Source organism: Anabrus simplex, chromosome 10 (genome assembly GCF_040414725.1).
Source record: "Anabrus simplex isolate iqAnaSimp1 chromosome 10, ASM4041472v1, whole genome shotgun sequence".
NCBI classification, from domain to species: domain Eukaryota; kingdom Metazoa; phylum Arthropoda; class Insecta; order Orthoptera; family Tettigoniidae; genus Anabrus; species Anabrus simplex.
Window position 1 is genome coordinate 104,541,573 of NC_090274.1, and position 15,413 is coordinate 104,556,985.

A 15,413-nucleotide genomic window follows, 5' to 3' on the forward strand; every position below is an offset into this window, starting at 1 on the left:
GATTTTCCTTTCATACAGGTTAGTCAGCTGCATTCAGCAGGTAGTCTCAGCAAGCAGATTTAAATTTAAGTAATGAGGTGGAATTTCTGACAGTGACAGGCAGGGAATTCCAAAGTCTAGAACCCGCCACAACATAGGAATTGTTGTACATAGAGGATCGGTGGACAGGAATAGAAAGGGAGGAACCAGAGCGGGTATTACTGCTGTGAAAGGAGGACAAATACTTAAGCTGGGATGCAATGTATAGTGATCTGTCTTCAGAGAGCAGTCTGTATATCAGTATCAGTATGAGATACGTTCGTCGTTTTTCAGGTTTCAGCCACAAAATAGTGTGATAATATGGGGTGACATATGTATCATAACTTAGACTGTATATGAATCTAAGGCAACAATTAAGCGCTCGCTGAAGTTTCGATGTCTGCTCTTTTGTTGCATCTACCAGAATGACGTCACAGTAGTCAAGGACGGGAAGCACTAGCGTTTGTATGAGTTTGACTCTCACATTACAAGGTAAAAAATATCGCTGTTTCTTATAATAGAATGAAGTATCGAAAATATTTTTTTACACACTTTCTGATTGAATTCAGACCAATTTAAAGTTTCGCTCATTGTCACTCCAAGATTTCTCAGTTTGGCTGAATGGAATAAGTCTACCATTCAGTATAACTGCAGGAATAGTTTCATATCTTAGTGTGGCCAACAATTTTTGAGAGCCAATAATGATTGCTTGTGTCTTGGAGGGGTTAAGAAGGGGGGAATTTTTCAAGGAGTAATCATTAAGTCGCTGAAGATCAACATTGATGCCTGTTATGGCACGAGTCAAATCAGAGGTCTTACAGTGACAGTAAATTTGTAAGTCGTCCACATAAAGATGGTAGCTACAATTCTTTAAATTTGATGAAATGTCGTTTATGTACAAAATAAAGAGCAGTGGGCCTAAAACACTACCCTGTGGCGTGCCTTCCTTCCTGGTTAGCCAGTGAGAGGTTTGATCAAGGGTTATAATTCGTTGAGCGCTTGATCAAACCTCTCACTGGCAGGGGCATAATTTACTATATGCTTCCCCAATATTAACACAAGCAGTCACCTTTTGCTGCTTGGGCATCTATCGTGGTATGTCTCTGTTTTGTTTCTTTGTCTGAGAGTATGCCACAGTGTGCTACACAATGCTGCCAGCTCTTAGGAACTAAAAACAACAGTATTGATGTACATCTATGTGTCCAGCTGGTGACAAAAGCATCATTCGTGTGACAAAGAAAGGGCGTCTGGTGGCATAAGTTCCCAGATAAGGGCTGCCGAGTGGACAATTGTCCTCTAGCATTTACTAGGGAGATGGCAGTGCATTATATGTTTGATAGTAGCAAAAAACTGAATTAATGTTGTGGGCTTGATAGTGAAGGAACCATGGTTAGGTCCATCTAGTGATGAAGTTGTGATAGGCAGTGTTACAAGATTGTGGCTTCAGTGCATTTCATGTGTTAAGTACCCTTTGACTGACTGTTGATCGTTAATTGATTACCTCTGTTGGTTATTGAAATGGATTTCTGGAGGGTGTGTGGTAATGTCTTTATTCTGCTTGGTTTGGTAATGGAATCTTTGTCGGATTTACATCATTTCCTATCATATGTTAGCTATTTGCAGTGCTAGTAATTGCTGAAGTGATGGAAAATGGTGGGTGCTAGATTGAATTAGGTTGTGGCCGGTAGGTCCATGTCTCTAATGGTGAACATATTTTTCTTCCGAAAGAAATTCCAGGTAAGATTTGCTTCATTTAAACTTCTTTATATTGTCACTAATGTTGGGTGAGCACGTATTAAAATTATGCCTTGGCAGTTTACTGTGGGTATAGCTTGTCTAAAGCAGACACCCTGATGAATGTGGAGATGCATTGAAAATTTTTGAGAAGAGGCATGATTTTTCATCATCTTTTCTTGCTCTGTCTGTTGCTACTCTAATCTCAGTCCATTGCAATCTTCTGAGTGCATGACTTTCAGTTCAGTGGCTCTTCATCTGATAGCTACGAGGGTTAACTGATGCATACTAATTTCATGTTGGTGAGTGTGATTCGCATTCATTCTAGAGGTATTTGAAGACGCTGAATTATTCCAGCATATGTATGTAGTTATACTGGCATGAAAGTGAATTCCTGCACATCATTGTGGCACCTCAGAGTCTTTGAAAACCTTGAATGTTGGAAGAAAGGTGTTTAGTGAATAACCGTGACTTGACTATTGCAAGCTGTGTGAACTGCTAATTTATAGATGAGATATTGCCGAAGAGTTGCTTAAAGCTAAAATTCTGCAATTAATGCACGCTGCTCTCAGAATAAATGTGTGCTTGTTGAGTTTTTTCTCTCTCTATCCCCTGTGGGTTGGGACGCAGATGAAGAATACATCCACATTATCCCCTGCCTGGCATAAGAGGTGACTAAAAGGGGCAACCAAGGGATGATTGAATTAGAACCATGAAACTACTTGTGATTAGTACCATCACCTGGGGAAAGCCATGGGTCTCCTTTATTACACAATAGGTTTGTGATTAGTAGCAGAGAGCAGTTCACTGTGGGTTTCCAGTGCCTGTGATTAGTACTACTATATGCGGAATATAGCAGGCTTATATTGCCCGTGATTTGTAGCATTATGTGGGAAACACCATGGGTCTGGGCATCGCCTATGATTAGTACCACTTTATGAGCGTCACTGTTGGTCAACATTGCCTGTGATTTGTACACATTATTTGAGGAACACCATGGGATAGTATTAGTCCCTGTGATTAGCATACCTATGTGAGGTGCACCATCGGTTTGCTTTGCCTATGAGAGGCGCCATTATGTGAGAAATATCGTAGGTCTATTTTACCTGTACGACATACATTACTTGTAAGTAGTACCATCATTTTTTGGAACACTGTGACTTTATGCTACCTTTCATTAGTACCGCAACTTGAGAAATGCCATGGTTCTACTTTATTAGCATTAAATGCCATGATGAGGGACCATTTACTTGGATATAGAACCCCTTTAGACAACAAGCATCATCGATTCAGGATTGTGCTTTGGAAGCAGTCCCTTGGTAATATAGTTTCTGGGAAGGTGAAGCATTGCGGGTCGGATCCTCTGATTGTTTTAAATTCATATTCATCCATTCGTTCTTCATCACATTTTGAATTCTGGTCAGTGGGTGATTATTGTACTTTTAAATTGTAATTTCATTTCGTCACATTTCGTACGATTAGGGGCTGATGACCTAGATGTTGTGCCCTTTAAACAACAAGCATCGGTTACGTCCTCAGTCTACCAGTCTACTAAACAGAATGTCAACATAGGAGTGATTACTCTAGTTTTCTCTCACATCCACAATCTGCTGGCTGATGTGTGTGTTAAGGAAAGAGCAGATTTGCCTATGGCATATGAGAAATAAAATAGCTGAAAATCTGAGTGTAATTTCTCTCATAATAAGTATTTTGCTCAGACTTTGAATTCATTTAGAAAGGCAGAAAAGTGATTAGCTTATTTTATTTCTCACATACAGGTCTGTGTCTATGTTACTTATAGAACCCTGCATAACTCTAGAATACATGATTTTTTGAGAAAATTTTCTTTAATATGCCTCTTCTTAGGGGGCTCTAACACTTTGAGGACGTAACGCACGTAAAAAATTAACTATTCTTTCCTCTTTGTCATTATTTCATTTTGTCATTTTGTGCATCATTTTTCTTCCTTTCCTTAGTTCAGCTATTGTTCTCTTTTTCTATATTGAATGGGTTAAGTCGGTATATTCTAGAATTGCGTAACTTACTGTGATTCATTTTTATTAGTAAATGAACTTATATTAGAACATAAGCTTTTGATCACAGTCCCTCACGCACACCTTTATTGCCGACGAGATTTTATGAATCCAGGTGAGAAATTTCAAGGTCTCATTGTAGATCATGGAAGAGCTCCTGAAACTGCAGATGTACACTCCAACATTGCTGACTCTCTATTGATGGTGTTCTCATCCTCACAGTTCTTCATGGAACACAACATACCATCCCCTTAGTAGTACAACATTTTATTAGTAGATGCATTGAGTTTGGGCTACATCTTTCCCTGTTATATGACTGTGAAAAGCTTGCTTCTTTCATGTTTGTTTTCTTCTTTTTACACTTGGAAGCATTGAAATATGCTGTTTGAAACAGTACTGTCTCATTGCTTTGTGTAGCCCCTGTGAGGTCGGCAAAACCAGAGTAGAGAATGTGATTCAAAAATTTCAATTTTTTTAAATCTTTATGTAAACAGACTCAATGCTGAGAAGAAAAAATGATTTAGAACAGTTTTAACACCTGGAAGTGGTTCAAACAACCTCTAAGATTTGATTGATATGATTGGACATATGTCAACAGTTCATACGATTTAGTGTTTATGTCTGGCAGCTTACTTCCAGATTCTGTGCAAGATGGCCTCAATTCCATGGCCAGTAGGATATCTTCTGGTATGCTAGGAAATGTTTCTCATTTTATATTTGGTTCTCAGTCTCATCCTTTTTTCTGACATAAAGAGTGATCAAGGATATTAACACCATTCTCTGTACAGCCTTTGGTTTTAACAATCCTCTGCTGGTAAAAAACCTTCCTTAAACATTACTGAAATTTTGAAAGTAACTGTCAGGTAATGCTTTATCATACTCATTTGTTGGTGACTAGATTTGTAGATGTCTGTTATGTGCATATCTAATATATTTAACTTTCCACAGGAAAATATTGAACATGTATCAGGAGTGATAGCTCTGAAGAAAGAAGCCAAATCAGAGTTAACAGAGCCAGGGCCAACACAGGAAAGCTCTCTTGAGGTAATGTGCATAATTTGATAACCCATTGTCTGGGAACAAAAATACCATATTTACGCGAATAATCCCCACCACCGAATAATCCCCGCACCCCTAATTTTAGGAAGGATCACTTTGAAAAAATGAAATGAACGAAAATTCCTTGCATTGAAAGAGTAACATAGGTATAAACAAAATTTTATATCACTCCTCGAGTTCCACGTGGTCTTTGTGCAAATACCAACATGACGGATGTAACTACTTCGCCTGAACATATTACAGGTGATAATAATGCATAATCACTGCTATAAAATATATATGTCATGAAAATTAGCTTGTAGGGCTTCTTACATGACAAGTATTTAATTAATCTGAACTTGCAATGGGGTTGATTTGCTGTAGATCGGAAGATTCTTTCTCTTGCATTACTAGAATCCTTTCCTAAATTACAACGTAAAAAACGATTGTTACGTCAACTTTTCTGCATCTCTAATTAATCTACAAGATCTTATTAACATTCATATACACTTCAATTATATTAACTTGTATTATATATTTTCGCGATTGAAGCTTTACAGGCTTGTTCTTTAAGCTATTCACTGCATTTTGTCGGCATTAATAAGCACAGTGCCGGACATTGCATATGTTGCGCTGATCTTCAGGAGTTAGCATCTTACTTTATTTAAGCGACTTGTCTTCTACTTCTACACAATTTTAGGACTTTAAATTTATTAAATCATGTTGCGACTTCATGCCTGGCAGTGTTTGCGGACTTGTTCAAGGAACTGTTCACCTCTTCTAGTAAACATTTTAAGGCACAGTGCTGGACATTGCTTGTGTTGTGCTACTCTTCAGGGACATGCACCTTGCTACATATAAGTGACTGATCTTTGAATTCTTCTTGTTTTTATGATTTAAAATCATGCAGTGCTAACCCCTATTGTCTTATATTGCTTCTTGAGCTGCTTTTGTGGAAGACTTATCCTTTTTTTGTTTTCCTATGCATTGTTTTTGTATTTTTAATTGGCTGATGATGACCCAGATTGGTGGTCGAAACCGGTACCGCTTTTAACCAAATAAGAATGTAACACTACTTTTCTTATTTACTTGTATTGAATCGGTTGAACCACGGACAGCGACGGTGACGGTCTGTTGGACGAAAGCTACACACCTCGTTAGTTGTGATGTCCCATCACCTCTCCTGCTCTCTTCATACTGAGGTCCTCTCCAGGGTCGCCCCGGCCTTTATGGTAGGTCCGGGTACGTGTTTACATATTGAAGCACGTCCCTGGAGGGGGCATCAGCGGGGTTGGCTGCAGAGGAGATGGGGCACCACGAGAGAGTAATATGCCTCTCAGTTGCTATCTTTATTAGTTGTATGTACATTGGCAATAAATACAAAAAGCGGTGGAGTACAGGGCCCCGACCTGATCTTAATGTCCATAACACCACGGAGCTATCCGTATAGATGTCGACGCGGTTGGGTCCATGAGGGATGTCGCACTGCCCAGGTTGCTGCCATTACTGCTGCTGAAGTCTCCACCGCGTGGATTGGGGCTGGACGTTCGAAGGCCTGGGCCCACCCTATCTGGTAGGCTGGTGCTACCACTGCAATGGAGTTGGGCGTTGCATCAGAGTAAATGGAATACTGTGGATGTGCCATTGTATGTGGCGTTGCAATGAATTCTGCAGTCAACAGTTGCCATATCCAAAAGTTGTCACCTGAGAGTGCATGCTTCAGTAAAAAATATGGCGATTTCATTACATATGCTAACCAAGACAGATACCCGGCTATCTGCTGCCGTTCATGTTCTGTGGCTGTGGGTATCAAGGGTACGAGCTGCAAGGTTCGTTCCTGTGTGGTTGAACCACTTCATTTCTTTTTTCAATTTAATTGTGATGCAGTTCAATATGGAACACTGTGAAATTTTTATGTTTAAATACTTCTACAGTTGATCACTAACATTTTTTGTCATCCCTATTGAACATCCCTTTTCCTGTTCCCTTATCACCGCTCCCTAGGCCACCCGTTTCCCTCAATGTACCTGTCTATAACACTTCTAAACAAATTTCCTAACTTACATGTACTACTGCGATTTAAGTGAAGGCCACCTGAGTGCAGATCCCTATCTCCTACCCACCCATTAGGATCTAGAAATTTCACTCCCAATTTCCCATGTACCCTTCTCCATAGTCTCATTTAAATCCCCAATCACCTTCCTGTCAGTATCCCTCCTACACAGTATTCCACTGATAGCAATCTCCGCTTCCTTAAACTTCACCCATGCTGCATTTACCAGATCTCACACATCCCCAACTATGTTGGTACTTATACCTGCTTGTCTTACATTGTTAGTACCTCCTTTCCCTCTTCCTTCTCTTCTACTTTCCTCAACATCTGCCTCAACCTAATTCCTGGATAACGCTCTACCCTGGTTCCCTCTCCTCCACACACATTCTCCACATGTCTAACCATGGCATCCCATGGTAGCCTCAACTCTACCCACCTCATTTGATCCCCTCCCCTCCTAGTCAGCACTATCTTCTCTCACTGCTACAGAAGCTACTTCCTCCTCCCTTTTCTCCCTCCCATGAACCTGTTCCACCTGTCTTTTCCTATCCACTGCTCCACATTTTCCTTTCCTACCTTTTCCCTTCCTGCTACTGCCATACTTTTCAGCAGCAGTTTCCTGTTCCTTATCTTCCCTCGGTTGTTCTACCTGCAGTGACTTGTACCGATTTCTCACAGACACCTGTCCTGAATTCTGATCCTGAAAAGAGCCCTTAGCCTGCAGTCTCTTTCCCTTAAAACATTAGTCCACCTGTCTTCTACTATTCCCCCTTTTCCTTCCTGTCCCTCTTTTAGACCTACTGTATCCTGTACATTTTTTGAGGGAGGCCTACTTTCATTCCTGTCCTCTGAGAGAATCCTAATTATCTCCCTCAAACTCTCCAACTCCTCCCTCATACCCCTTAATGCCTGGCCACACCAACAGTTCCTACACTTGCACTCCTTAGCCATTCTTTACAGAATAATGAGAAGAAGAGGAAAAATAAAATAACACATTCTGTGCAAAATAAAAATGAAAGGGAAAAATATTGTCTATACAAATGAAAGGAAAGGAATATTGTCAAGGATAGTTCACAAAGATCACAAAACAACAAGGTAATTAACATAAGCTACTACTACACTACAATACTACTTAGTTGTATATTTTTTTTCTACTGTACCAGCCAGACAATCGATTTCTGGTACAAGTAACACATTAACAAGAGATAGCAAATACCCTTAAAAATCATGAAAAAATAAACAGCAAAATACTCATCAAACTTGTGAAGCAACTGGACACAATCCAGAGAGAACTTGGATCGAAAGAAAAGTTTTGGCACGGTAAGAAATAAACAGAAGTTTTGAATGAACAACACAAGTATATCTCCTTTAAACCTATAATAATTTAATTAATAATTCATTTGAAAGAACGTTACATTTGATTGACAGAAGAACCTACTATTTTTTAAGGAAAATTAAATTAACTAAGAAAATAATTAATTAAATAAATTAAGACTGAAATAAAGTCAAAAACAGTTTCCACTGAAATGAGGGACATCCTCCAAACTAAAACGACAATTAAAATTATTGAATTAATAAGTTACCACTGGCTGGAGGCCCAAAAATTAACAGTTTTTCCTGCAGATAGTTACACCTGAAATGATAATTAAATGCAAAATTTTCGCAGGATTTCCTTCTTTTAGTTTATTATTAAATTTAGTAATGAATAGCCATGAGATTCTTTCGAAGGAACCAGATCTCAGTGACGACTACAGGAATTTAACGTAGACCGAACACCAGTCCAAAAGCAGAAATGGGACATATGGTTAACATAAAATTGGTCACAAAGACGACCCAAAAATTCACAACACTTCACAAAAAGAACCAAGCAGCTCAAATAATAGGGGACAAGCCCACACAAATTAATCATCAAACACCAAGATTTAAGAGTCAATCCACTCAAACACAAGGGCCACGCCCACTTCAAATCAATTATATGTTAATAATACAGAGCAAATGCACTCCAATTACAAGGGCCACGCCCACTTCAGATCAATTATATATCAATAATACAGAGCAAATGCACTGCAATCACAAGGGCCATGCCACTTCAAATCAATTATATATCAATAATACAGAGCAAATGCACAGCAATCACAAACACCACGCCCACTTCAAATCAATGAATAAACAATAAGAAGTAAGAGCAAATTAGCTCAAAACTTACGGGCACGCCGAAGTCAACTAAGAATTTTTTCAATAATCCAAACAGTCATCCCCATGGACGATAGTTGCCATGGAGACAACATGTACAAGAGCTACAAGAGTATAAAAGAAGAAAAAGTTACATTACAGAAAAGAAAAATCAGAGAAAGATAATTTAAAAGAATAAAGGGATTCCAATTCCCGGAGAAAATCTCGTGCTCTCAATCTTTTTAGTGGATGACTTCACATTATCAATACTATGTCATCCCTTATTAATAACATATCATTAAAATAATGTTCACAACATTTAAACATTTTTCTCGATCCAAATCAGAAATAACATTTAGTACGAAGAAACATCTTGCTGAAAAGTTAAAAACATAAACAGTTTTTGGAGATTTCTTCCTCCTGTACGGATGTTTAAACAGTACTGTCAGTATGCCAACAACTCTTTCATGCTTGGCAATTTTAAATTTCAAAAACCTGAAAAACTGAAGATCAAACAAAATTGATTTCCACAGGATGCGTCTTGGTAGGTGTGCTAGGTACCAACTGATGAGCCCAGCCTAGCACACGGGGGCGAAATGCTGGCAACCAGGAAAGAATTAGTTAGAAAATTTATAATGTCCAATAACGGACCATTTATATTGGTGTTATGATAGTTTTTATCAGTAGAAACTATTCATACACTACTTCAGCATTTATATTGAATGCGATCTATCATCGTAGGTATCGACTCCTCGCTATGCACAAGCGTATCAGTGTTGAGCAAACCTGAGGTCTTCTCACAACTCTGACTGGTGTACTAAACATTGGGATAACATGTTTTTGCAATAAGTGCAATGACAGCAGTTGTTAACTCCTTAGAAATAAAAGCTGTAGTAAATGATTGCCTAATGTTAATACTATGTACTGAAATAGGAATGTGATACTTCTCTCTTTCAGAATACAGTGGTATGCATAACTAATTTCAGAGGTTAGGTTATGTACTTTGACATTTTGTTAAATTTCGGAAAGGCTGTTCCCATGTAAATTTATAGTAAAATTATCATTATTCTATAGGGAGCTTGAAATATGTTTTCATAATACGTGCACATAAACCTAGGTTAGGAGACGCCGTTTGAAATAAGAAAATGGAAATATTTGCCACAATCCTCGGGATTGATGCTATTATAGTTCTTCAGAATGAAACGGTATATGCATTTTCAGATTATTGGAATTCGAAAATAGTGCCAATGAATAAGCCAATTGTTTTGGAAATTATCTGCAGAAATGTTTAAAGAAACTGATTGCAGTTTCATACCAATTTGAAAAGTGTTTTTGTGCAAGTTTGTTATCCTTCCCGACTTTTATGGAAAATCATATAAAACATTATCACCAAAACCTTAAACTGAAGTGGTTTGCATTCACTGTCATAAATATGTCAAAATGAAGAACAAAACTGTAACTATCATAGAGTGTGTGGAGTAGATATCTCCTTCTCTTATTGCTGTCATTGTGTAAGTAATTTATGATGGTACATTTTATGTTAATACAGGCAAGGATCTCTGGAAAGTGTGTGCTTTCTACTGAAACCTTGATTTCGAGTAAATCCTCATTTGAGGTTAACAAATCAGGTCCCTGTTAAAACGTTACATAGGGGGTCCTACTGTTTATGTTGAACATACCTTACACGTGATTGTCAGTATGGTTGTTTTCTCCATTCCTTCCATTTGGAGATACGTACACTTCTTATTGTACAGAGAATATCTCATGATGTAGTTCATTATTGGATACTTAGAGCTTGTCGTTTTCCTCTCTATCGAGGGAAACATGATCCTCGTAATCAGATTTTTTGGGAAACACAAAATAAGGATCTGTTAATGTGTCATCAGCCTCCTATTATGTTCACTCTCACTAATTTCATACAGTATATTTCATATAGATTTCTCACATAACTGCTGATGACCAGTCATATTTGAACATGGAAACAATGAACAAATTATTATATTCCTTACTGCAGCACTCCCTAGTCAAGGAGGTAGCTGAACATTGTTTCTGTAATGACTGGCAGGTAGGGCAACATTGAAATTCGACACATTCATCATATATGTAATTTATTGACCAGGTAGTCAGCAAGCAAAAAAATATTTTTAAATCTTGTCAGAAACTACTTAACGAGATGAACAAATACACAAGGTTTTGGGCATATACATCCATATTTTATCAGTTAAAGCAATTGAAAATTAAATCTGGGCCGATTAGCCCATTATGTGTAGAAGGGGTAAACGGGGTAGAGACGAACTCTAGTGAACATGTCCAGATGAAGATAATATTTGCTGACTTCATTATAATGCTACAGGTGGAGCAGAGCTCATTTGTGGATTCAAGGATATGCTTCACATACTCCGATGCAATCAGCTTAGGGCAGTGGTAGCAGTTATGAATTAAGTTGTATAGTATGGTGACATTGGGTTTGATTGTGGCAATGTGTTTGTATGGTTTTCTTTGTCTAAACTTTCAGGGACAAAGTGATATATTGAAATTTTTTATTCCAATTAGACCTTAAATTTTAGTGATCATATTTTCAAAAGTGCCCTTGAAATATAGTCACAACATTATGTCTCCATCGAAACTTGGTAATTTCAGTTTTGGAAGCCAGATCCTTGTCATGTTCACTTATGCTGTTGATTTAAATAATTCTTTGCTTCAGTTCCATTATTACTAGGTACTGGATTTATGGAGGTTACCATTTTTTTTTCTTCCAGTAAGTCTTAAAGTTCTTCAGAGAATTTTTAATATAGTCATGTCAATGTCAGTGAGACATGCCTTCTTTTAGAGGGTGCTTTTGTAGTAGTACTTCCTCTTAAAAATCATTCACTACTACTACCACACCCCTTATTTTAAAGCATTAAGTCTGAAGTTCCTTAGAAACGTTTTAATATGAATATTCTCATTTTCTTTAGGTAGTTCCTATGTCTTCCACAGAGTACTGTAATGCACTCCTACGTGTTGTGTGACATCTGGCTTTATTCCAAACCTTACAACAGCTGATACGGTTCCAAGATTCTTTGCAATATACATCATGTGTGGCAGTTGGTATCATTGCTACTTGCAGTATATTGCAGGAATTATCCATTTCAGACAGTGGCTTGTTGCTAGGTCAGTAGTGTGAATTTTGTACAAGTTGTTCTTTCTGGCTTTGCTGTTATGAATTGAGGGAGTATTCTTCACTATTTAAAATTCCTTGTACTAATCAGTACATACGCGGACTTCCCTACCATGTAGTCATCTGACAAGGAACTGCTTGGGTTGTACCAGACCGAATGCAATGGAAACGGTTAGGATTATCACTGAAGAGAGTAATCCTGGAAGTACTTAATATTAGTGACTTTTAACTGTAACCTGGAGTATCAAAGACATTGATTGTATTAAAACTTGGTAACATACTCAGTGGACACATTGAGACATCACCTAACTCCTGTAATTATTGCACATTTGTCCACAGCAGCACAAAATGAAAGATTTTGAACACTACTTGTGTTATTTGTACTAATGAAATATTATCTTAATAGCTTGAATGTTTATATATTGCCCCCAAACTACTCTGCACCCAATTGCTGAACACAGGGAATCCAGAGGTGGACCATTTGTGTTGGCAATGCTTAAATATTTCAGGCATTTTTAGATGTGGTGGGACTTGGAACACGTCCAGCAAATGAAACAAAATACAACAAGAGACTACATTTATTTTAAAACATAACTGCTCAAAAATCACAAGAATTACAAGAATTAAGTCTTCCTGATATTGTTCAATATTAAAGTCTTTTTGAATTGAAAATCAACACTCACAAATTTCTGCAGTATAAGTATTTAATACCTTTGAAGATATTCTTCACTGTCTGTGGAAGGTATGGAATGTGGTTTAAGTAACACATGTTTGCTGGCCACTGTTACCACACGTCCCTGGGAAAGGCCTCCACCACACGGAATGTGCTGTATAAGAGTGCATACTTAAACTCACAACTTTACCTGGCTGGAGATTTGAAACATAGGGCTTGGCAAAGAGTTAAAGCTTAACCCAACAGGCACAGATTCGACTCTAGGCCTATCCTCACAGGCACTGGATTCAACCGTAGGCATAACCTTACAAGGGTGTTTTCTTTACAGACTCAAGTTTGATGCCAAGAGTGCTAGCTGAACCCAACTGCCAATGTGATCAGGGACATGGGTGCTAGCTTACAAAGGCATTACAGACTCAAGTTTCAGATTCGATCTCAGGCATAAGCTAACTAGACAAGATGAGACATGGCCCTGGAGCTTTTGGATCTGTTCTTGGAACAAGATGGAAGCTACACACATTGTTTTAATAGGACTAGGGAAATGGTAGAATGCTTAATACATCTGCTTTATTCATAGGGCCATAAATTTGGAACGTGGCCTTAGGTCATGGAGCTGAGAAATTGCCAAAAAGGTCAAAGGACTAAAGGGCAAAAGGATTAAATGGCTGTAGGACAAAAGGGCTAAATGGCTTAAGGGCATGAGAGCTAAATGGAATGAGCTATGGTGTAGGGCTCAGAGCTAAACTTGAAGCAAGATGGTGTTATGGGGCTAGGGAGATGGTGAAGGGTTTAATATATGTGCATTATTCATAGGGGAATACCTGTTTAAAGCTACTTCAGGGTCTTGAGAAGCCGAGCGGCTGCAGAGTCACAGACGCTAGCACATGAGCTGAAGCGTAACATGCTGTTGGTTTTTACTGTTTGGAACTCTAAATTTTACATTCTAACAACTAGAGCTTATAGATTAGAACTCTAGGGATTTATAGTTGCTTATAATATTGCTGTCATCAGTTAGAAATCTAGTAAGATTTAAAAACTTGCTACATCATTTTAAAAGTTAATTTAAGAAGGAACATCACATATAATTTCAATGGCCAGTATTTCACTCAGTGCTGTGAAAGAGGTTTTGGATTGATGCTCCTAACAGTTTTATCCCACATTTCGAGACTCGGTGAACTTTCATCCATAGTACTTTCACTTTGTATAAGGAAATGGTGCTATATTTTCTGCACAGAAGTCTTTTAAGCTAGTGTTATAAGACATTGTTTCCGGATCATGTTTTAATCACGTCAACTTCTACCACTTATCCATAAGGTTAGTGTACTCTCATATTTATTGTGCATTATTTTGTAACTTTAAGTAGGTTATTGTCTGTTTTCAAGTTTATGGCTGAAGATTATGCATACATGCATCGAACCGGTCTCATTAATAATAATAAAATGTTATAGTTAATCTTATAACATTGTGTTGTATTGAATAGGTGAACCCTACTATTTTGTTCCCATTTTATTATCGGTTCAATACAGATTTAAAATGTTCTTAAACTTGATTGTCTAGTTAGGTTAAACCTGGGATCGAATCTCAAACTGAAGTGTGTAATGCTCTTATAAGGTTGAGCTGGGCAACAAATCTGTGCCTGTGGATGTCAAACATGAGTCTGTAAATCTAATGACCTTGTAAGGTTATGCCTAGGGTTTAATCCAGGGCCTGTGATGATAGGTCTCGAGTCGAATCCGTGCCTGTTAGGTTAAGCTTGCACTCATGGCCAGTCCCTACTTTTCAAATCCCCCCAATAAGAATCATGATCGAATAACTAAAATAATGATCACTTTAAGGCATTAAGAAGATTTGTCATTCTATCTTCGCACATTATCGAAGACCGACTAATAATGGTTTAAAATTTCCATCAGTTAGGTACGTTTCTTTAATTAGACAAGCTTGGGGCTGTAGAGTGAGCACAGAGAGTGATTATTATCTTAAACTGAGCTGGTCGCCTCATGTGTTCGGTACTATACTCTCCATATTGCAATATTAGTTGCTACTTCCTCAGTGTTCATAAATATGAACTATCATCTCATTCTGTCACTTAACAAGGCTAGGCTGTTTCCATTGAACGCTATCTGCCTTCTTAAATAGAGCATCCTAGGTCATTAAAACCTATTATTAACAGTCAGTCATTTACATCGACGTTCACTGCTTATAATATAACCTATTTTTATATAATAAGTGTAGTCCCTAATGTACATGAATAACATTTAGGTGACAGTTTATACTTCATTGATGAAATTGAGCAAGATGAAGTGTTATATTCTACGAAAATTCACAAAAGAATGCACCGTATCCATCCCAGTTATATTCTTTTAGGTTCGAAGTTAAACAAATTGGTCTATGGTTTTAAACACTTGATTGTTAGTACACTACGCTGTTAACGAATTTCCAATAATTGAAAACTTACAATATCAACACATTTCAACCTATAGAGCTACACTCATGTTCATAAAAAGAGAACACCTTGAAAGACTAGAGATAGGA

General features: G+C 37.9%; 1 protein-coding gene across 1 annotated transcript in view; it reads left to right on the plus strand.

Moving 5' to 3' along the window:
• Positions 1 to 15,413, plus strand: part of LOC136881966 (uncharacterized) — a 39,698-nt gene that overhangs the window by 4,004 nt on the left and 20,281 nt on the right. The window contains exon 3 of the mRNA XM_067154440.1: positions 4,734 to 4,829. Coding sequence (XP_067010541.1) covers positions 4,734 to 4,829 — 96 coding nt within the window. The remainder of the gene's footprint in view (positions 1 to 4,733; positions 4,830 to 15,413) is intronic.